Genomic DNA, 25,131 nt, shown 5'->3' on the forward strand with positions numbered 1-25,131 from the left:
ATTTCTCATTCTAACTCCTTCGCCAACTTGATTTTTTTAAACTTAAGTTTCATATTGCCCCAATGTATGGTAAGGGAGTACGTATAAAGACAATGAGGCAGCTCTCTGGCGATGGTAATAGAGACCCACGAAATTCAAACTCCGTTAGCTTGTTGCTATGGTAGGTGTGATGACGATAAAAATCTATATAAACTGATTTGTTTAACGTGAAAAAGGTATAAGTCAAAGCCATAGTTTCTTCAAATGGGTTTTCAATTCCATTATCTATCTAGGTTTGAAACAACAAAAAATAGAAAGAGACAGAAAGATAAAAAATTGTATATGTGTGTATATGAAAGCAGCTGATTTATCTGTTCATCTGTTGAGAAAAAAAAAAGTAGGTCACAATAGATTCAACACGGTTTATGGGTTATGGCATTTGCAATACAAATAAGAATCGACAAAAGAAGAAGATATTATAGCTACAGGCAGAATTTGTTGGTATCATTTAACTTGAAGGTTGATGCAATAGACATCACATCTTGTTCCATTCGACGTCATTAAATTTACAAAATTTCTAGAAAGAGGTTAATGTGGGCGCCATTTAAAGATGTCGTTGTCGTCGTAGTCTTTGTTGTTATTGTGATCGATTTCAATGGCAAAAAAAAAACAATCAAGTTTCTTGAAGTGAAAGAAATTATGCGTTAAATGTTTACTAGGTGATTTCTCTTGTATAATATTTATTCTGTTTAATAGTGATTGGTATTGGTTAGAAATTACAGCTTCAGTACCAAGGAAAAATATTGGTAGTTGAGGTGGCGAATTAGGTATTTATCTTAGTTTTTTTTTCTTAATTTTAAAAATTCAAAAAAAAAATTTACGAAAACTTCCATTCAATCGAACGCCCTTCCACCGAAATTAGTGGCTGCGTTCCTTTAGAGATGGTTGTCTACTCATTAGTAGACTAGAAATCTAGTACTACACTGAGAAAAAAGGGCACCTTAAACTAGATTTTGCCAATCTTAAATCTCACCCTCTTAGAACAACACGATTTCCGCTTAAATTAAGTGGAATCCGCTTAAATTTTGTTAAATTTTAGTTTAACTTCATTTCATATTATGAATTTTCATCTTGAAACCGACTAAAAATAAAAATTTAAAAATTATCATCAGAAGAAAATTATCATCAAAAGAAAATTATCAAAAGAAGTTTTGTCCGCTTTATTTTTAAGCACTGGGAAATTTTCGTGAGATAATCTAATTTATTCCATGAATTGAGTTTTTCAAGTAAATTTAAAACAATGTTCAAACGCGAATTGAACGATGCACAAAAAGAAAAACAATCACAAAATCCTATCGTAGTGACGATTTGTATGAAATTTTCCGTGATTTTTTTTTCGAGAATCGTAGCAAATTTCCGATTCGAATGGAATTCGTGGTAAAGCCGAATATGATACAACTAATATGAAAAAATTTTAAACTTTTTAACTATAATAAAAATAATAATTTTAACTATATGCCTGTAAGACCTAAGGTCTTTTAAATGCATATTGTACGGCACTAGTTAGAAGGAATAGAAAGATAGGAAAGAATTTTTGTTGGTAGAGTGAATTGAGAATACGATAATTATTATCTCATTTAATCCTACGGGTGGCGTCCAAGCTGGGGGATAGATAAAAGAATGCTGCCTGTGGTAGGGCTCGAACCCACACCTCCCAGGTTAGCAGTCAAGCACTACATCCAATGTACCATTGCCACCCGCGAGTTCTAGAATTCTAAAGAAGGCAGGGTCAATCCCTAGGCGCTGCCAGTTTTTGTTTTTTTCTTAAATGTGTTTTCAAAATTGAAACACCTTTGATATAACTATTTTTTTTCTTTAAAAACCATTCGTTTCTAATTTGATTTCAAAATTATCGTTTTCGAAAAAAAATTATTCCGGAAAATAGTTACATCAAAGTGATGTTCATTGAGTGAAGTAGGTAGTAAAATCAGGACACAATAGAAAAGAGCTCAGTTTTGTACAATATAATTTGTAACATTACATTTGACAGGATTCTTACAATTGACAAAGGCCCAGTTTTTCAATGTGGGGTTAATGTTAACCCCAAGTAAAGTTAACTCGGCAATTTTGATGCGTTTACTCTGGACTAAATTGGACCAAAACTAACTGTTATAAATTTTAATTAAATGAGTTTGTTATCCATTTTTTGTTTTGTTTGTTTTTTCCATTGAACGAAAAAAAAATCACTTCTTGAGTCAATGGAGTGATATTATTTGGAGCATTAACTAACCCTGAGCTAACCCATCACTGAAAAACTAGCCCTAAGACAATTTCTTCTTATTTGAGGCCCAAAATGGCCTCTCATAACGAACAGTGACGTAACAGTGGTGATGATAATTTTGTTACAAGTTTTAACCTTTATTTTTGCTATGCAGCCAAAATGCACTAAGTCAAAAATCATAGTTTTGAGTAAATCGATTTTTAAGATTATTTCTCTTGTGAAAATTCAATGTTAACTGTTATTTGTCAGATAATCACTTTAACAAAAACTCAACATTTAGACATTAGTTTCCAAAAACTTTTTTGGTTTTTGAAAAACCATAATGATAATTATGTGAACAAAAGTAGAAAAAGCCATGACTTAGTGCCTTTTACCTGTAATGATTTGCAATTATTTGTTCGTAATCAATACTTTTCTGACATATGAAGTTAAAGGAAACAACATTATAGCACAAAAGTTAAGACTAAATCTCAGTTATACCTAGTTAAATCAGAAATTTTACAAAAGAACAAGAAGGCTTTAAAAATGGAAGCAATTTAAAATAATAAATTCTACAATAATGAATAATAAATTATTCAATATCTCTTTCATCTAATACATCTGGTTTTGTCTAACATTGTGATGGTAATGATGAAAACCAAGAATGAAAAATTTCAGGAATAACACCTTTCTTACAAATGAGGCGTTCAAAATAATAATGGGTGAAGTACACTTCTCTATACATAAGTCGGATTTTTAAAGGTCTTTAAAATTAAGGGTTTTTTTCTATATAAAATAGTATACAAGAAAGAAATTCTGGAGGTTTACAGCTCCTAATCTGTGAAACCTTTATTTCAAAAGTTCCTTTAGTTCTTGAGAAAAGGCTTTTCAAAGTTCAAAATAATGCACAAATTTCAAATGGACCTAACCCATTATTATTCTGAACGCCTCATATATCAATCAGGTCTTTCTTCTTAGTTGTGCTTATTTAAGAGGTTTGGTGTACCCTGTACAGTCTTGACTATTTTTTTACCGGCAGATAAACTAGGAACAGGGTTTCTTTTTCTTCGAAAGCTCTTTAAAACGTTCAAGCTTCGAAATTGTGGTCAAATTCATATTAAGTTTGAAGTATTCAAGGTTTATTTTTTTCGTATCGAAAACATTTAATATGAAGTCAGTTAAGAACGAGAATTCTAATTCATTTTTAAAAGGTTATTAAGATTTATATAGAAAATTCAAATCGTCTTTACTCCCTGATAAACTTACAATTTGTATTAATCTATTTACATTTGACCGTTTTTTTTCTTACATTTTCCTCACAAGATACTTTGTAAGTCGTTTTTCAAATTTAAAAATGTTGTTTTGAAGACAGGAAAAATGCACTAAGTCTCATTAATGCTTTCTTGCTATAAACTAGTACTGATATAATTTTTCTTGCGTTACAGGTAAAAAGCACTAAGTCAACTTAGTGCGTTGTTTTTTCTGACTTCGTGCAAAAAGATACCTCAAATAATTCATAAAATACGTCAAATATTTCTTAGTGTGGTATTTCACTAGATCGATATCATCATTCCGAACCGTTTTGCATTTAAATCTAAAAATCCTTAAAATATGACTTGACTATGCGTTTTGGCATAGTACTGGGACCTTGAGGTATTGGAATCATTTTAAATTTCATTCCTTTATTTTAGGCTTTAATTGAGCCGAAAGGTATTTTTACACGCTCTTGCCTTATACAAATTTCTTCCAAAATTATCATGGGTAATTGTTTGCTTTTTTTTCATAAAAAAAGGTCATTATATCAAGGAATAATAAATAATTTGTTAGGTGCAATATACTCGATTCAATAACCTCAAAAGCTTATTCAACCTTGAGATCATTTGCTTTTCAATCTTAACCAGTTTTATAATGAAAATAATACACTTTATCAGTTTTGAATGCAGCTACAGCTGGAAATGGAATACACATGGACTTCAATACTTTTCTAATCAGCTTCCTATCACTCGTCAACTTGCACGTTTTAACTTCTTCACAAATCTAATTTCGGCTGTTTTTTTTCTGTTTTTTTTCTGTTTTTTTTTTTTTTTTGGCGGCATACAATTCTATTTGTAAAGGAGAATGGGCAAGTTTGTATGGAATGTGGACGTTGCGCGGCCAGGAATGAATTTGTTATTTTTTGATGTAATTAAGGTTTACATATATTGTGGAGAAGTTTTATCCTTGTGACGTACTCCAAAAACGGATAAAATGCATTTTTGCATATAACACTTTATGCAGATTGTCTCAAAGTTGTATCTTTTGTGTGTATTTTAAGTGCAAAATACGATACTCTCTCATTTTTCCTAAATCTGAAGACCTTTATCTTGAATATCCAACCACTAAAACCCAAACTATAAGCATTTTAAAACAACAGTTTCAAGACTATTTTGAGAGTTTCGTTATTCATTTTTTTGTTAGTTTGAATTGTTTGAAAACTTTCGAACAAAATCTTGAAGTGGTTGTCTTAAAAATCTTATATTATGAGTTCTATTGGTCGGATTTTCAAGAGTAATGACTTCAGACTCAGGGAAAATGACAAAGCATCATATTTTATGTTCCAAATAAAAATATAAACCAATTTGTTGTTCATACATTGAATAATGCATTAACGATACTAATACTGCATTTTCTTACATTCTTAACGCAATACTGCGAAACGTCCATAGTAAAAGTTTTTCCTAAGTTATAGTCCTTTCATTTGATACCAATTTTATTAATGGCCGCTCAACGTCCAAAATGCCCATTCTCCTTTTGTTTTTTAATCATGAATACAAAACGCTGCATTCGATACACCAAGTAAACACCTTTTTTACTTGCGATATAGGTACTATATATGAAGTTATGCATTCGTACAAAAAAAAAAAGTTGAGATAACATTTTTCCATGACATTACGATGGTAGACAATGCCAAAAAAGTGGGTCCCGGAAGTCCGTCTGTCCGTCTGTCTGTCAGTCTGTCAGTCTGTCAGTCTGTCTGTCTGTCTGTCTGTATAAGGAGCTACAGCCTAAACGGATGGACCGATTAATGTCAAACTGGGTATGTAGCGTAATTTGGCGACTCTCCAGAGGGGTTTTTGGAATTAATTTTTTTGGACCAAAAATAACGGTACTTGTCATATACCGATTTTAGTAAAATTGAAATATATCGAAAACGGCTCCAACGATTTTGTTTAAAAAATTCAAGTGTTAGTTTTAAGCTAAGGTCTAATTTCTAACGAAAAAATTTTTTTTTGAAAATCATTATTAACGGTACCTGTGATAGAACCGTTTTTTTCAAATCCGATTATCTCCGAAACTGCTTATTCGATATCAACGAAACTTTTTGTGAAGAAGCATTTATGTAATTTGAATATAAACCAAAAATAAAATTTCAAAAAAAAATATTTTTGGATTTTTAAAAAAATTTTGAAAATTTTTTTTTGAAAAATCAAATTTTTGAAAACGGGACATTGAATTTTTTTGAAATTTTGTTTTTAGATGTTGATTAGTGATTTCTACAAAATGGCATACCAATTTTATTTTAAAACTTTTTTTCCAAAAAATTATTTATAAAAAATTAGTTTTTTAAAAAACGGCTCTAACGATTTTGAAAATTTTTTTTCTAAAAATGCACCTTAATATATCAATCAAAACTGCATACTTGTTTTGGAGGGCAATTTAATTTCAGATTTTATTTTATTTTTTTAAAAAACGAATTTTATTTTTTTTACAAATTTCTATATAAAAAGTCTTGAAAATTTAAGCAACTTTAACTCTAAGAGCAAGTTCGTGCGACCCAGTCGTGCATTTTATTTTCTTTGCACTTGAGTAAACTTGGTGCTCATATAGGAGGTACCTTTCTTCATACGAGTATATGATTATACCTCTAGCAATTGTCTGATTGTGCATGCCTTGAGCAAACAACTCACACCAACCATACCTACACCTACACCACTAACGAATCTGTTTATCAGGCGATAAATTATTTTTTTTTTTATTTTTTACATTTTTATTTTGTTTTGTTGAATTCATTTTCTCTCTCTTTTGAAAAAAAAAGAAATGTTAATTTTAAAAAAAATATATATAAATATAATAAAAGAAAAAAATATACTATATACAATTTGCATTTAACATTTTTTAATTAAGAAAAACACTCAGTCAGTCTTTGAGTGTTGAAATTTCTCTCGACTGAAATAATTGTGTTGGGGTAAGTGTGGTAGTTTCTGCTACTGCTGTTGCTATTGCTGGTTGCTGCTGCTTCTTCAGAGTGTGCAACATTGATTTAATTTACCACTTATCATTGGTTGAGCGGCCTTAAAATCACACAAATTTACTCTCTCTAGCATGCTACTACTGATGGTGTCAAAGTATATACACAACACATTGTATAGAGGTCAATTTAAGGACATAATCTATCTGCTTTCGAATCACCGCTGCGCTGGCTGATGCTGTATCACATAATGAAACTGAATCAATAAACTTGTGTGGCGCCCAACTCTTGACTTTAAGTGTCAACACTGTCAGCTATATAATTATGTATATTATTTGGAAAACCGTGTGATAGTCTTGTTGTTGTTATTGTTATTTGGTTTCTTATGATCCCCATATGTGCCTCTGTAACATTATAACACTATATCGAACTCTATCTGCACTCGAGTATTATGCTGAGTTGACACTGTTAAGTGTTAATTCAATTTTGCAACTTTTTTTTAGAAGTATATCAACGTGCTGTATGACGTTGTGCAGCGGCTCCTACTTATTGCATTGTATCCAATGTACGTTGGTGTTTTTCACTTTAATAGTTGACTAAAAACGTAAAAATACAAAAGTTCGCTTGAACATTTTGTGTAGTTTTGAGTCCCTTTTAACAAATTTGACAAATATATTTATCATCATTTCTATTTTATAGCCCAAAAGACCAAATATCCGAAAGCATTTTTCATTAAAAAAAAAAAGGATAGACTTCTATATTATCCAGTAAAAAGTGAGCCAATATAATTGTTGGTAATGTAGTGTTCGAGTGTTCTGTGTTCTGTCGGCACACGGGTGCGAATTTGGCAAGACAAAAATAAAAAAATAAGGATTTTCACAAAAAAGTCTCTTTATAACGGTGAAAATATATTTTTTTGGAATTGTAAATACAATTTTCAAATTCCTCGGAAAATTTGAATATAAAATATTGAGACTGAAAAAAAGTTCTAGCGACGTGAAAAAGTACAAAACAAATTTGCACCCGTGTGCCTATCACGTCACAAAAAAGAGGTGTTAAAACTGATACAATATAATATCGGCAATGTAGTGCTCAAGTATTATTTTAAACAAAAACTGATCAAATATATTGTCGGTAATGTAGTGATCGAGTATTGTTATTTAAAGTGCTCGAGTATTGTATATTGTTGTTAGCCAGTTTGAAGGCTGTACCTACTTGATTTGCTGAAGTAACAGAATGTAATTGCTAAGATCTATTGAAGTATCGGTAATGTAGTGTCACATGTATTTTCTTGACTATCATGCATAAAGTCCGTTTGCCTAGTGTTGAGAAGATTAACAAGCCAATCAATATCAAAGACATAATTTACTGTCGGTATGGTAAAGCAAGGAACAATATTTTTGGAAGTTTCAAAAAGTAGTTTTTAAATTATTTTTGTGTATGTAAATGAAGTAAGATATATGTATGATAAACACTGAGCTTATAAACTGTCGGTTATGTAGTGTTGGGATCAATATTTTCTTAAGTCCAACAATAAAGTATTTTTTGTAAGTGCAAGTGATATTAAATGTCGGTAATGTAGTGCGGTGTCTTTTAAAACTAAATGAATTTTAAAGTTGTGGAGATATTAGATAGAAAAGACCAGTTTTTAAGTCGATTAAGTGATACTTATTGGGAACTTAAGTATGATTTCCTTTACCAAAGTTTGCACTACCTTACCATCCCTAGAATTAATTGCTGTTGATGTTGAAATTGAAAACAGAAAATAGAAAATTGACCAAATTTTTGGCACAAATAATCTCATGTATGGTGAGCGCATTGCGCGATTGTGCAACAACTCAAGCGAGGGTCATTGGTACTATGTTTAACAAATACTTGCACAATTTTTAAGCTGCGTGCATTACCCACGTACTCTAGCGCACCGCAAAGTTTGTTCATTCGAATAGTAAAAGTGTACACAGATAATACAACTTGCCTCCCGCTACCGCTGACGGTGCGCTACCACTGCTCTGTCTGAGGTGGAGGTCTGACTTGTTGTTGTCCTCCATTTGCAATGAAAACAAAAGTTTTTGGCCTCCTTCTCTCTATATTGCTCACAACAATACAGTTTTTTTGTTCAATTAGATGGCGAGAATATATGGCTCGGTGATGGTGTTGTTTGTTGTTGATGTTGACGAAAAAATATTGTGACAGCTGACTGCGCCTTTTCAAATGACGTTTTGTCGCGTGAGAGATTCTATGATGATGACATGGATGAATGACGTTTCAAATGACGTCATATTTTTTTTTTTGTGATTTACAAAAACAAAAACTGCACTTGATTTTAAATTTACAACAAAATAAAAGATTACAATCGTTGTACTCGTTGGCTCCTATACATGTGAGTGAGTGAAATATTATTGACAGTGCAACTTTAGCCAAGGCCAATAACAGAGTTCTAAGTTTACACGAGTGCACATCAGAAATAGCTCGAGAAGGGAAGATGGTGTAAGACGAAAGGGCGACTTGTTTTGTATTTATTTATAGTTTTTTCTTACTTTTTTTTTTTAATTGATAAGCACCAGTGATGCTTTTTGTTTATCATTATCGATGTATAGGTAAATTTTGCATGTGTGTTTTGTTATATTCTTTTATTTTAAACACATTTATGACCTTTGAAACGTGGCGTACATTTTATTAGATATCAATTGAATGTAAGCATCTTATAGATTAAAAATAAAAATGCTACATAATATTTATAAGATTCATTTGATTTTAAATTATTCAATAAAATCAGACAGGGCCCAGCCGTGTATTAAGCAATCTAAAATCGTGACGCTTTTTTGCAGAGAAGGTAATATAATAAATTGAAAATAAATTTATTTTGACATTTGTTTTAGATAATTAAAAAAATACAACAACAATCTACTTAATTTATTAGTTTGTGTTTTTTTTTCAAATTAATAGATTTGTTGATTAAAATGCAAATTTCAGATAAGAATGACATATTTTTTTTTTTTTTTGTTTGCAATGAAAGTCACGGTATTTATGATTTAAATGATGAGGAAAAGTATAGAAGGCAAACAATTTGTTTACTTTGATTTAAATGATGAGGAAAAGTATAGAAGGCAAACAATTTGTTTACTTTGAAAACCATTTTTAATTGTTTTAAGTAATTGCTCTCTTTAAGCTTTTAAATGATTATACAGAGTCACTTTTATTGCTGGCATTGAATGATTTCTGTTGTAATGTAAATTCTTAAAAGTTAATTCATTTCCTTCTCTTTTAGTTTTGGGAACAATTTGAAACTTTCGCTGTTATTTTTTCAAAAGCGAGATGTTGAATTTCTTTTTTGAAATTCCAAAATCTTGTTAATAATGTTATTTTGCCTTCAATAAGATTGTTGAACTTGTTTCAATATTTGAGGTATTCAGTTTAAGAGTAATAAAATGGCCAACAACTTTGCAACTGTTCAAGAAAGTTCTATTTCAATTTGAACAATGCTTTTCAATTCGGGAAGTGTGTTTATTATTGTCTTATAGCTGCCAAACCTGTACCCACAAGAGTAGAATGTCTTAATCTTGAAAAATGTGATATTTATTTTAATTAAATAAATTATATTTATCAAAATTTGACAAAATTATTCAGTGTATAAATAGACAAAAATCTATTGCTGCTATTTTCTACAAATTGGGAGCGTATCGGAATCCCGATTTTCAATATCCCTTTTTCTGAAATAAAAAAAAAAAAAAATGTTTATAATCCTGTTTCTAAAGTCCTGTTTTTTTGAAATTCCGCTTATAATAATTCTGTTCAAGCAAAATCCCGTCTCTGTGAAGCCCGCTTTTTAAAATCCCGTTTATCCAGCGAATCCCGTTTCGTACTTTCAAAACTGCTACTCAATATGGTACCTACACTTAAATTCACTAGCAGTTCCTCAATGTGAAAAAATGAAAAAAAAAAAAAAATTCAATGGAAAATGTGGTAAATATTTGTTTTAATATTCGTTAATTTTTACAATTTTGACAATTTGACTTTACCAAAGCCATTTCAACTATAATAATAAAGCTACACTGAGGGAAAAAATAAATTGAAGTTGAAACGTCGTTGTTTCAAAGTTGAACTACTTTGATTTATGTGACTTTAAGATGCGAAACCATCAAAAATTAACCTATTTTCCACGTTGATTTTAAAATGTCCATCTTCAACGCAAAATCATTCCGAATTATAGTTAAATCAATGTGGTTTTCATTGATTTCACGTTGTTTTATGGTGGCTTTTCCCTCAGTGTAGGTCAAATAGTCAATATTTAAAAAAAATCTTCGATCATTAAACAAAAAATATTTAATAGTCTTATGGCCGATTTCATAAACATTTAAAAAGCTTTTTAATCGCTGCGATGTTTAAAATAAAACTCCTTGTGTTAATTCCAAAAACGGGGTTATAAAAACTTGAATTTAATAAACGGGAAGGTAAAAAACGGGATCTTAAAAGCGGGATTTTAAAAAACAGGATTATGAAAATCGGTATACCGAACCCAACACCTACAAAATAGACTACCATATTATTATTATTTAAACCTCTTCAATTTTTTAAACTTTTAATACGACAAATCTTTTTTTTGTTTTAATCCGATTCGAAGAAATAATTTTCTACATATTTGATCAAAATTTCAAGAAAATACACTTATCCGTTTAAAAAAATTGATTAAAAACAAAAATTGAAATGTTTTGGAATTTTTTTTTTTTGTCCTCAACTTGGTGGGTTTAAGTATAACACAATGTTCGCGCTTTATCTAAAATAATATAAAAATTCTCTAAACTGGGATGTAAAATATTTAAATTTTTGTAATCTCTACTAAAAAATGTTTCACTAAACTATTTTAATTATTAAAATTCTTAAATGTTATTGTAACATTTCAAATATTTATATCAGCTGTTAGAAGTTTATTTTTCTCTCCGAATCTTTTGTGTCTCGTTTTAGGTTTGTGCAAAAGCATTTAGGTTTTTTTTTTTCACGTCGAAACCAATTAAAATTAAGATTAAAATTTTGCTTATTAAAAGAAAACTAAAATAGTAGTTATTTACTAACCTGTCATTATAAAAGTGAAATTTATTATTTCTCAACAATGTTAAGATTTTTTTTTTATTAGTTTTATTTTCCTATACCAAACCTTAAAAGATGTATCTACTTTTCCTCTTATTATTTGCTAATGACTCATCTTCCTATATAAGTCTCACATCTATAAACAAACTGAAAGTTAAATTTACTAGAGTGTAACATAAGAAAACAAAAAATGGACTGTAAAAGAAATTGTTGTTGTTGTTTAAACAGAAAAATATAAAATTGACATGAACTCAAAATTGAAGGTTTGAAGTCTCGCATGCAATATCATCATCAAAAAATCATTCGTCATGGTCTCAGACGATTTGACAATCGAAATAATATTCACATTTTATTTATGAGGGAATAAATGTATCGATTGTATGTTATAGGTTAAAGCTATTTGTAAATTTTTGCAAACAACAAGATTCACACAGGTGATGTTGATTGATGTTATATCTTCGTGAAATTCATTTTTTTTTTTTATACTTTTTATAACATTCAATAAAAAAGTTTTATTTTAGGTGTACAATTTTTTGTTTAACATACAAGCAGAAATATTATCTTATATCGATACCTTCAACAAAAAATATAATTATTTCAAATTTGATTTGAATCTATGTAAGGATTTTTTTTGTTACGTTAATGTGTTCTAATGGTAAAATAGTATTAAAAGCAATAGATACAAAAAATTGTTACCCTCATAAATTTTGGCAAAAAGTTTATTTTATTTAATTTGGTGGAAAATTTTTGTTTTATATAAGACAGTCTATAAAATTATCTTGAAAAGGGTGTTTTTTTTTTTTTGTATTAAAAGATGAAATTCAGAATAAGTACCAACAAAACTACAATAAAGGTCTCAGAGAAAATTGGTAAAACTATTTCATTTACCAAACGCACCAAGAATCTATTAGAATATTTTAGGTAAAATCAATGGTATTAATTGTACCCTTGCAAAGTGTTTTAAAACGTTGTCTTTTCCACGAATAAAATAAGTATGTACCTACCTTGAACATTTTTTCATGTGAAAGGGTGTTTTTTTTCAGGTGTTGAAATTCAGCAATTATGTTACTTTTGATATTGGAAGCAAGAATCTACGGTGTTTATGAGAATATCACGAAGTGCTTTTAATTGGATACAAAAAATTAATGAAATTCTGTTACAACGTTGCATTTGAGATAGAAATCGAGAATAAAGAGAACTTAGAAAATAATTTTGGCCTCACGTTTTCGATCTTTATCATTGCATAAATTCGACTACCTTTTTAAATTTCAAGATTCTACAAAAATCAGAAATTGGCTGTATATTTCATAACATGTATTTTTAACCCATTTCAATTAGTTAAATGTCAAAGTTGCAAAATTTCGTAAAAGTGTATTAAAGTAGTTTAAACCAACCCCGCTGATCAATGGTCTTTTTTTACACATTAAAAAAACACCCTGTATCTAAACTATCTATACAAAACAGATAGTCCACCGTATCTCCTCTAAGCATAAAACCTTGAATTTTTTTTAATAGCCCAATAAATTATTTTTATTTGCCTACCACAAATTCCCAATAAACCACATCGATGCATCAATTTCCAATTTTACATGTATATTATGGCAACAAATTGTCAACAGCATTGGTTGTGGTTTTTATGTAATTCAACTACATAGAAAAAAAAAAACTAGATGTATTTTTTTTTTTTTTTTCATTCCCTTTTAACATAGGTAATATCTTTAAATTTGTAACTGTTCATGTTTAGTTTACCCGCAGCGCACATACATGGCAGATCATTGCCACACTATACTATCGACTACAAAATTAGAAAAAGAAAAACATAATGACACGATTTAAATGCTTATCTTTCCCACTGTCACATCATCAGGCGGTGGCGGCGGCATGCATCGGCAACACTACTCTTGTCTCACATCTGTGGTTTTTCACATTCGTTAGATTTTTATCACTCAACACAACCAGATGCAAGACAACTTTGAAAGAAAAACAAAAAATAATAAAAAGCAAACACATCGTATACCCGTTCCACTTGAAATAACCTCGAAAAACCACAGAAGCTCTCTCTTACTCTTTATAACTCGCAGCAACTCGCACCCGCAGTTGTACATAATAAAACTTTGTTCGCACTCCACTAAAAAAAAAACTACTAAAGAAGAAATAAAAAAAAGTAACGAAACTAACCTAAACACGTGCGTATAAATAAAATAGTTGCCTCGAGCTCTACTTATATCGTCTGTCCTCAATTATTGCGCTAGTTACTGCTGCTGCTGGTTTGGACGTTCTTTAGTTTCATTTGACTTTTTATCAGTCAACTTGACAGTTAACAAGTGTGATGATGATGATAGCCTCACCTATCTACTTAAGTCAAAATGATGCACCATGCAAGTGTGAAGATATCAGGGTAACACTGCAACTTTTTACAAAAGGTTCAGCTTTAGAATTATTTGGGATGAACTCGAGTTGACGGCTATGACCACTATCATAGCTCTTTACCGGAAAAGTGTGTACGAGTTATTGTTATAAAACGCAAGCTCCCTGACGGAGAGAAAAATCAACTTATCCAACAAAAATATTGTTTTGAAAGTGCTACTCGACCCGAAACAGGTGGTCCTTATTACCCGCCTTACTCTGAATGTATCGTTCGTATGAGAGTAGTCATCTTTCATTCATTTGCACGCACTTTTCAAGCTGTTTTTCCTGATAGCAAAAGGTTCATTTTTACAATTAGTTCGGATGAACTGAAGTTTACGGGTAATGTGGACCACTGTCATAATTCTTTAACGGAAAAGGGTATATCTATGAGTTATTGTTATCAAAAGTAAGTTCCCTAGGGAAGAGATAAAGAACTTATCCAATAAAAGTATTATTTTAAAGATTTTAATCGAAACGAAATATATGGTCCACATTACCCGACTTACTCTGAATGTATCATTCGTATGAAAATAGTGATTTTTCATTCGTTCAGGCAGTTTTCAAACCGTTTTTTTTTTTTTTTTGTTTTTATTTTTCAAAAGGGTTTAAAACCAGTATATTCATATTTTCAAAAAAATGGTCAACATTTTTGTTGTTGAAAATTTAAACAAATAAATTGTCTACAGTGTCTATTTAGTTGACGAAGAGTGTATTTCTCTTAAGTCTTATTCGTAAACAAGTTAATTGTCAAATTAAAGTTGTTCTGCCAGCTGCTGCCAAAGAATTAAAAATTCGATTGTGGTAGTGAAAGCTTTAACATTCACAAACCACAACCATCAGCCAGTCTTTACAAATAATCTCAGAGAGAAGAACCAATAAAATAAATACGCTCAGGTTTTCTGCATTATTTTTTTTTTCTTTTTGTGATAAATTTTTTTTATTTGTATTTATAGGAATAAAAATAATAATATACAAATAAAATAAATCGAAGGTCAATCGAGTGATAATAAAAATTAAAATAAACAAAATGCTTTGATAATTTTTATTTACAAAAAAAAAAAAAAAATAATAATAAACTAAATATTGTTGATGATATGGCGTTAATATTTTGCCTCTTTAAACAGCTGGCAATATAGATGAAGAAGAAAAAATAAGAGCGATTTATTACTTATATGTATGAAACAAAAACAAACAAATTTTTGAGTGATTTTTTTTTTATGAAAATGTCGCAGTAGAAATTTCGCAGAATTACTAATATTTTGGAATACCCATTTTTTTTTGTCGTTGTAAAAGATTATAATAATTTAAAAATTTGGTGATAGAAAACGGATGCGCGTTGTTGTTATTGATGTTTTTTTTTTTTTTTGTTGTATGGTTATTGTCAAAAAAACAAATATTTATCATATGTTTGACGTGGCTTGATGGAATAAGAATGACAAATGGGAGAATCTCTGAGAAAACAAATTAGAATTTTAGTATGACAAATGGTATTGTAAACAAAATTTGCAGAGACTATTCATTTTATTTTATGTTGAGTTAGAAATGATTTGCAAATTTTGCCGAATATAATATTTTCGTAAATATCTTGTAAAGAACTAATACATATAACAGAAAAATAGTTTCTGAAAGCCGCTAATTATTCACTCTACTAAGTTTTATATTGATATAAAATTGTGTTAAAATATTTGTAATTTATACAAATTGCAACTGTTTTGAATTCTAGACTAATTACTTTAGTAGTTTTATATATGTCTTGCCTCATTATTTGAATTTGATAAAGATTGGATTTGAACCCAGAACCTCCATCGCAATAACTGTTTTATACGACTCGATTGGCTTTAGAAAATTTCTATCTTCAGATAAAAAGCAAAATAGATGTTTCAATTCTAAGAAGCTACAGTTTTGTAATTTATAAAAGAAAGAAAAAGAACCGAATACAGGCATATTCCTCGCTGAATGTGATTATAGGTGTTTTTTTTTTTTTTTTTTTACTGTAAAGCTAACCGCAGTGGTACAGGGTCAAAAGTCCACGGGCCAAAAGTCCATAATGGACTATCTATTGGCTCACTAGTGTGGGTCATAGCTCCACAAATCAATTATGGACTTACAACCCACCTAAGTCGGTCAAAAGTTCAAACAAAACTCGGTACGGTACGGAAAAAAATTTGCTCACATTTAAATTTCACAAGCCAAACTCGAAGCGAAAAAAAATTTTGCCCACGGGAGAATCAATTTTGAGGTATGAAAATAAAAATTCGCTCAAATTTTTATTTTAATTGGTATCAAATGAAAAGTGAGATTAAGAGCCAGTTTGTTCACAGTCGATTATCTTTTAATCAAGGATTATTCCATAGAAAAATTCTTGATTAAAAAATAATCGAGTGTGAACAAACCGGCCGTAAGCACATTAAGTGTGTAGAATATTTCCAAAATCGTTGGTGGGGTTTTCGAATTAAATTTGAGCTTGAAGCAACTAAACTCAAAATCAAGATTTCAGCTATTTCTTCAAACAATTATTGTTCGTAGAATGCGTAATAAATAACATTACATCATATTAGTTTTGAATGAAACGTATTCCTCTTGTCTATTAATCTGTTTCAAAAATATTTTTCTATGTGTAACATTGAAATATCAAAATATTCAGTATGGTTATTTTGACTCTGAGGGGCACCATATTCATTTTAATAAAGGGTCTCAAACCCAACACACAAAATGAAGTAAAATGACATTAACGAAATTTTGCATAACTTCAAACCAAATTAAAAAAAAAATCAGAAAGACTTTTCAACTATAAAAAAAAAACTTTTCAAACAGAATAAAATGTTTTATTTTTCCTAAAAGTAATTTTTTATTTGCGAATAGGGTAAATTTTGGATTCGTTAAAAAATCGATCTCGATATAACAATCGTGTTTTTGTGGCAACTCTGTTAAATTTTACACGGCAAACAACAACAAATGATTGCTTAGGATGAATAAAAGTATTCGATTTTACAGAATTTTTTTTTTTTCTAAACTTATAGATTTTTGACCCTTCAACAACAAAGGATTATTACTAATGAGTAGTACATACTATTCGTCTTTGTTGTTCTAGTATAAAAGGTTTACTCAGTTCAGTACTGAGTGACTGAGTGGCTTACAATAAGACATGACATTTTGATGATGAAGAATGCGAAAAAAGTGGGTCTGTTTGTCTGTCTATCTCTATCTCACGCTACAGCCCAGACCACTGAGGCGTTTAACTTCTTACTTGGTAGTTAATGGTTTTGTATTATTCTTTAGAAAATTTGTTGCTCTATTTGATTTCTTTGTACGATAGAGAATAGATCTCTGATTTTTTGCTGTTGTTGTGCTTCACCTTTTTGCCGCCATTTTTGATTTTCCTTTTCCATTGGTCGTTCAAATTTTTTTTGAGGGAATGAATGTAGGTATGTATTACCTATGTAGTTTTATTTAATTTCCTCGTGTCAAAAAAAAAAATCGAGGTTTATTAAATCTCGCTTAGAACTTGTAGGTGGTTGAGGTACTCTAAAGATTTTGATAAAACTTTTTATCTACTCGTAATATTCAAAGCAATTCCAATAACTTTCATTTTTTTCTGAAAATGCTCACAAAAGAAACGGATTTTTTTTTACTAAGTATGTGCGGCCCAGTCGTGCATTTTATTTTATATACATAATTTTCGGTACCTATTCTTGATTTAAAAAAATTAAAAGTTGAAAAATATTGGTTTCTCAACTACTTTTGGAAATTTATCAAAGTATCAAAAAAGTATATATATATAAAACATTCTTTGAGTTCAATATTCTCAAACTTATATAAAAAATTGAACACGACCGACTCAGTTGGTATTGCCATGTTCAAAGGAGAGATCCTGAGAACCCCGTCAAAAAAGCAATATCATACAACGTTCCAACACGAAATAAAAAGAAAGGTAGGCCTAAAAACTCCTGGTACAAACAAGCAAATGCAAAAACACCAGCATTCAGTTGGCCTTAGAAATGGAACAATACAAAACCGGGAGGCTTACCGCCGATTTCTGAGGTCAACCCGGCGAACCCCACAAGCGGATCACTAGTGTGAAGCAGTAACGTGGGATAGTTATGATCCCCTCGACATCGAGATCATAAAAGCGCCGAGAAAAAGGAAGAAGAAGATTCTCAAACTTATATATAAATTTTGTTCGAATCTCAATAAATCAAAAAGTTAGGAATATTTGTTCAATTTTGTAACTTGTTAATAGCCGTGTTTTATTGGTACTCAGTATTTTACTGAGTAAAAATTTTATGCTGTAAACTCCAACAATAAATTACTTTTATTTATTTATTAATAATCCTTATTTCTCTGTAAACCAACAAATAAAAAACTTTTGTTTATACTTAGCAATCATTTGTTGTTGTTTCCCGTGCAAAATTTTACTTAGCTAAGTACGGAGTTACCAATAAAACACGGCTAATAATAAACTTATTTTATTGAATTCGTAACAAGTATGTTCCTTAAAACAATAGTTTTAGTATTTTTATTGACATGTAAACAAGCGATTTCATACCCATACTTTTATTCCAATAATTAATTAAAATGAGATACCAATCTCCCCCTCTTGTAATATTTTTTAATTTGTAACAAAATGTAAACAATCAAACGTATGTAATATTCATGGCGATGGTTTTCAAAACAATAATAATTAATAATAAACGTTCACATTTTCCTTTAATATGAGTACTTTTGCTTTTTTTCAATAATTAAATAAGTTGTTTATTTGTTTACGTGTGCTTTGGTCTGGTCGCGTGTGATCTGAAAAAAAAAAAAAAAAAAAAAAAAAAAACATTATAATATGGTGTTTCTCGGAATGTTCTTTTTTTATCACCTTTTTTTCCATTTTGTTGAATTTTTCTTTCTGTTTTTTTTTTTTTTATAAACAAAAAAATAAAAAAAAAAAAACATTTAATGTTTACCAAAACTTTGAAAGTTCTCTTTTTTTTACCCACTCGCTCACTTTTTTAAGTGAAGGTATCTTGTATTGTTGTAGCTGGTCTTTTCAACAGTTTGTTTTTGTTGTTCTCAAACGTAACGTCGAGTTTGAGCGAATGAGCGAGAGAAAGAAAAAAAAAATCCATGTTTTTATTAGTTTTATTTTTGTTATCACAATCAGCCGGTTTTTATTTGTAAATATTGTTCAGTATATATCGATTTTTTTTTTTCATTTAACGGTATTCAAACTTATTCGAACGCATTATGACTTCCATACTGAACTATTTTCGAGTGTAAATATCTGAAGAGATATAAACGAATTTAATATGAATATGTATTTAATAAGTACAAAACAAAATATGAAAGAATAAGATAATTATTGTCTTTAAACAAGTTTTTTTTTTCCAAATTAAGAAGAATGTGGAATAACAACTCGAGAGTTCAATGACTGATTTAATAATTGTAATGAAAAAGAAGTAATGTTGATTAAATGAATCAAAAAATCGTGTTAATTATTACAAATTTACAAATTTTAATAAACAATATTATTGTACTCCTCGTAAGTGAATATTAATTTTATCATGGTATTCGATTTCTACTGCTTTAAAATTTAAGATAACCTCAATGTGCTGGTATCGTAAATGTATTTTCTCTTATTTTTAAATTCAGTATTTTTAAAATTTCGAATTTGCAAATTTTGTGGTTTTACTTATATCATACATTATGTACATAAATATATCTTTATTGTTTGGGGAGATATCATACAAGAAATATGGCTTAAATACAACTTGATACTTTTTTCTTTTGTTTTCATGGAATGACACCATGAAAGCTGCTTTAGAGGTGAAGGTAATCATTTCAATAAAAATAAGCATTTGAGTCCCAATTAATATAGATATGATGATGAGAACTGAAAAGCTCCATATAAAGGAAATAAGAAAAAAATATGTTTTTCGATAAGCAGAACGCATAGTGCAAATCCGAAAATGAAAAATATTTGAACAGAATAAAGTCTGTTAGTTTTTGTGGTTCCTTTTATCAAAGGATTTTTTTTTAACTATTGTTGGTTTTGCATTCTCAACAAAAAAAAACTCCTACCATTCATAAAAATTGTAAAACAATTTTCAAATTTAGTTTATGTCGGAGATAAATTTTTTCTCAAATCAACAAAAAATTAATAAACTATATTTGAACACATTGGCAAAACTTGCAAGAGTACGATTATTATCTTTTAAAATTGTTTTTTTCTAATGATGTATTATTGTTTTAAACGCACATTTGCACTATTTAGACCATAACAAGTATTTCCTGAACTCTAATCAGACCTTATTATTGATTATTGAGATCGCTGATCTTGTTGATATATTAAGTTCTAAAACAGGGCCCTGATTTGCTTGCTGTTTTAAATATTCCACTCTTGACTTGAAGATGGCTCTGCACTGAAAATCTAGCTTTTGCAGCGTACAATTCTTCGGTTAAAGAAAAACGTTTACTTTTTTCAAGAAAAAGCAGTGCTTACACTTGCTTATTTTTCATTTTGTATCAAATCGGAATTTCTTTTTCTTTGTGGCTTTGAATTTAGTTCAGTACTTTCAAAAGCTGATTTTATTGCGTTTGGATTGGAAGGCCTTTTATGAAAAAAATACCCACTGTTGCAGTAACTCTATTTCTACCAAAAACTACTGATTTGTATCTGCCTCTGAACCGATATACAAAACTGACAGAAGCTCCAACCATTTAATATAATTGGTGCTCAGCAGCTCATGTTACATAAATTTAATCAAAAATTAATTAATGGTACCTGTGATTACCTGTGTTATTACTTATTACAATAACAAAAGATGAATTAATTTTCACTAAAGTTATTTTATAATAGAATATTGTGCAATAAGGGGTTTTTGTCATCTTTTATTTAGTTTATTGTAGGTTATTTTTTTTATAAAGTTCGTAAAAGTACCATTTACATATACATACATAACGTTGATTTAAAGGAATTTAAAGCGGATTTTCCTTAATACAAAAAAAAAATTTCGGCGAAAATTTTTTAATAGACTGCTTAGATTTTTGGTTTCTGTGGTATACGGAACATTTTAACCAATTTTTGTCTGTTTTTTTTTTTTTGGTACTACCTACTTCTGGATAAATCATATCTTAAAAAAAGACACCCTTTCTCTCAAGATAATTTTGCAGGTTCTTAAGGTTCCTTGTTCTTAATAACACACGAGACTTTTTCACCAAGTTAAAAAAAAATAAACAAAATTTATGTCAGCTGTTTTGATACCTTGCTCACAAATAACTCAACCCTTAAAAACAACCTTTCACCAAAAATATATTTATACATTTTGGGGATTCCTTGTGCATGTTTCATCTTAAACTCCAATCTGAGAAATCCTAGCATTTTGTATATGCCCTCCTAACATAATTCCTATGGCTCCAAAAAACTCCTTGACTGAAATGTTGCGGAGTATAATCTCCAACTTAGAGTCTTTTGACTTCAACATCAGCAAGTACATTCTTAAATACCAGCTTGTAAATTGTTAGATAGTTTTAAGTTAGATTAAGTTATTGTAGCTTCAACTAAGCCGAATAAATGGGGGTGCTGCCTCCACCAAAATCTAATTCACATTACTGAAAACTAATCCATACCAATTTCACCTAGAATACAATACAACAATCTCAGATTAGCAAAATGTTCGTATCTCAATTTCGATAGAAACTCTTTTTATTCTTTGTATTTTTCTCATTGAAATTGAAACCCTAAACGAAGTTTCATTATAAAGTCTTCCTTTTCAAATGATTTTGTACTTTTTTTTTATCTGATTTAGATGAAAAGTTGACCTAGTTCATTCTCAAACTCATTCATTAGCTATAGTATTAAATTCAAATTTAAATTCACCGAAAAAAAACTTTAAACGTGCTATTCAAATGGAGTATACAAAACCTTAATTTAGTTGAAATAAACAAAATATAACCTTTTGAAAATAAATACTTGTGTAAATAGTAAATAGACTATAGTAAATGTTATATATAACTACAAAATAAACATGAAGTAACTTTCAATTTTCTATTTTTTTTTTTACAGATACGGCTGCTATGGATCCAATTTTCTACTCTCCAAGTAATGGAATCCCATCGGAAAGTAAACTGGCAACATACATGGTGAGATATAAATTTCCTTTTCAATTTTACTAACAGTGTATCTACTCTAAAAAAAAATTAAAAAAAAAAAAAAAAAACATCAACCAAAACCTAACCAAAAACCACCCATCACTATACTACTACTCATCATCACCCATCACCCTCCAGATCCATATTTTATCTACTAAACAGCCAGAACCAGACTTCCCATGTAAATATCCTGCTTGTCGTGCTTAAACTGTTTCATAACAAGATGCTTTTTTTGCATAACCGCCCGCCGCAAAAACTAGGTTTTCAATCCATAATTTGTTTTCATATAACGTAAACGTATCTATGTTTACAGTTTACATATATATTTTGTATCTGTTTACATGAAATGTATGTACATATACTTAAAGTTTAACTACAAAATCCACATGAAACATCATATCATACCTCAGGGAGGGTAGATTAAAACAAAATACAAAAAAAAATAAAAAAAAAAAAAAAAACAAAGTTTAAATTGAAATGAAATGCAAATTCGAAACAACTGGATATGTAAATATTTTTTTGTTTTTTTTTTTTCGTGTTAAATGAAATTTTTGTCTGGCACCCGGTGTGTGTGCTTACTACTTACTGCTAACGACTATGTACGAGAATTGACAAAAATGAAAAAAATGAGAAAAAATTGTAAATACTCGTATAATATTGAAACGAAACTGAAGTAGGTGGTGTAGTTTAAAGTTTACGTTACGAATAAACGAAGTGGGCGAGCCTCCCGCGAGTCTACCTACCACAAGTCCACTATAGTAATAATAAAAGTAATAGGGTAAAGCAAAGTTGTTTCAATTTATACAACAATTTACCAAAGTTTTGACAAAATCATTTCCCAAAGGTATTTTTTGTTTTTTGTTTTTTTTTTTCTTTTTTTTTTTTGTATAGGTTGTGATTGTTAGCGGTAAATGTTTTAAGCACCATTTTGGACTTTTGTGTATTGCAAAGTTATCTATTGTTTAATTTTCATTCATTTTTCTTCGTTGTTCAATTGTTTTTATTACAATCCATTTTGGGAATTTGGTTGAGATCATTGTAAATAAGATTCAATAAAAAAATTCAATTTTTTTGCTTTTGATCATCGAAAAAAAAAACATTTAAAATTGAAAAATTGTTGGGTTTAAAAAAAAAATCCAATTTCGAATGAATCCTTATATAGTCTGCAACAATTTGATAACATCATCAATAGTTTACTCAATATTCAGCGTTAAAAGCCCCTAAATATTTAAAATTTAAATAAAAGAAACGTCAAGAAATCTCAATAGTTTTTGTAAGAACGTTAGCTATTCCAAATAACGCTCTGTCCAAGAACCCAGAAAAAAACTCTACCGAGAAAAAAGTGTCCAAAGTTTTTTGAGCACTTCTTTTTAAATTTAAGACGTTTCAAGATTTCTACATAAAAATTAAAAACCAGTCGCCATTTCCATTAAAAACCAGAAAGTTAAATTGAAAAATTTTTACACTGGTAAACAAAATTGCACCTTTTATTTGTTTTATGAATTTTCTAAACTGCATTTTTCAAATCTGCCCTCTCGAAAACGTTAACGGATAGAAAAATTCAGATTTTTGATTCGGTTTTAGCACACCCAACCGGGTTGGGGTCAAAATTCTGCCTGGGTCAAAATTCTTTTTTCAAAATTCTGCTTTCAAAATTCTGCTTTACAAAATTCTGCTTTCACAATCCTGCTATTCAAAATTCTGTTTTTCAAAATTCTGCTTTTCAAAATTCTGCTTTTCATAACTCTGTTTTACAAAATTCTGCAAAAAATTAAAAAATGGTTTGGAAAATGTTTAAAAACGCGCGCTTTTAAACATTTTCCAAACCATTTTTTAATTTTTTGCAGAATTTTCTAAAATTATCTCCTCGCTGCTTATTTGATTACTTACTTACTTTGTCAGTTATTTTTATGTTCATTGTTTAATTGATAAATCACATTGTTTGTTTGATAAAGCAATAAATGAAAAAATATTAAGAAAAGATTTTAAATGTTAAATATTTTCGAAAAATAATTAGAATCTTATTAATTTATCGAAAAATTGATTAAGAAAGGAATATTTTGTTGATATGTATATTTCTTTTTAGTTTTAAATAGTTTTCAACGGTTTATAGATGTGAATTATAAGAACGTCAGTCGATGCATTATAACAAATGTTTGGGACAGTGTTACACAATAAACAGTAAGGAAAGTAGTTAAGTTGCTATGAAAAAAAAAAAAACAGAATTAGCAGAATTTTTTTGTTCAAAAAATATGCTGGCAGAATTTTGAAAAGCAGAATTTTAAAAAGCAGAATTTTGAAAGGCAGAATAGAAAAAAAGCAGAATTTTAAAAACAGAATTTTCGTAAAAAAAGCAGAATTTTGAAAAACAGAATTTTGAAGCCAGAATTTTGACCCGATCCCCACCCAACCCCCTAGAAAAGTATTGTTTTGTTCCTAAAGCAAATCCACTGTAAGCTTTGGAAATTCTTAAAAATGAGCAAAAAATCGATTATTCAGATTTTATAACGGGATTATCTCGAAAACGCGAGCTGATAGTAAAGGTGCCTTAAAGCCAGCTTTTAAATTTGATCTTATGTCATTAAGTCGCTTAGTCTTGTGTCATGAAACCTTCTTTACTTCCATATCAGAGTACTCTATTGGAGTATTAAAAAAAAAAACAACCAAAAAATGTAGGATAACGGTTTTATAATTTTTTTTTAAGTTTAAGACCAAAAGACGAAAAGTCGTGACATGAACAATGTTCTGTGTGAATTTACAGATTAATTTATTTTTGACCTAGATGAAAAAATTGTGAATGTGATTTTTTTTACTTGAAAATTAACACATTTATATTCGTTGCACAATCGTTCCTCAAAAAAATGAATCCATTTTTGAAGGAGGTTGAACTGGAAACTAGGTAACAACATATACAAACGGAGGCAAAGTGCTGAAAATCCCATCGCCATAATCTTGTTACCTTTCCTATAGAAATCCAAAAACCATCACGCTCGTTGTTGTCGTAGAGAGCTCAGCTCGTGACCCATCAAAATGT

At 29.5% G+C, this 25,131-nt stretch overlaps 1 protein-coding gene across 5 annotated transcripts in view; it reads left to right on the forward strand.

Annotated features, from left to right (window-relative positions):
* Positions 1-25,131, forward strand: part of LOC129912454 (PAN2-PAN3 deadenylation complex subunit PAN3) — a 66,148-nt gene that overhangs the window by 25,410 nt on the left and 15,607 nt on the right. For 3 of the 5 annotated variants that reach the window (XM_055990686.1, XM_055990689.1, XM_055990691.1), the window contains one exon: positions 22,012-22,088. In XM_055990686.1, coding sequence (XP_055846661.1) covers positions 22,012-22,088 — 77 coding nt within the window. Of the gene's footprint in view, positions 1-19,392; positions 19,489-22,011; positions 22,089-25,131 lie in introns of those variants that run through there. The other 2 variants (XM_055990688.1, XM_055990690.1) reach the window with 1 other exon arrangement.

The sequence above is a fragment of the Episyrphus balteatus genome, chromosome 2 (genome assembly GCF_945859705.1).
Source record: "Episyrphus balteatus chromosome 2, idEpiBalt1.1, whole genome shotgun sequence".
Taxonomy (NCBI): Eukaryota; Metazoa; Arthropoda; class Insecta; order Diptera; family Syrphidae; genus Episyrphus; species Episyrphus balteatus.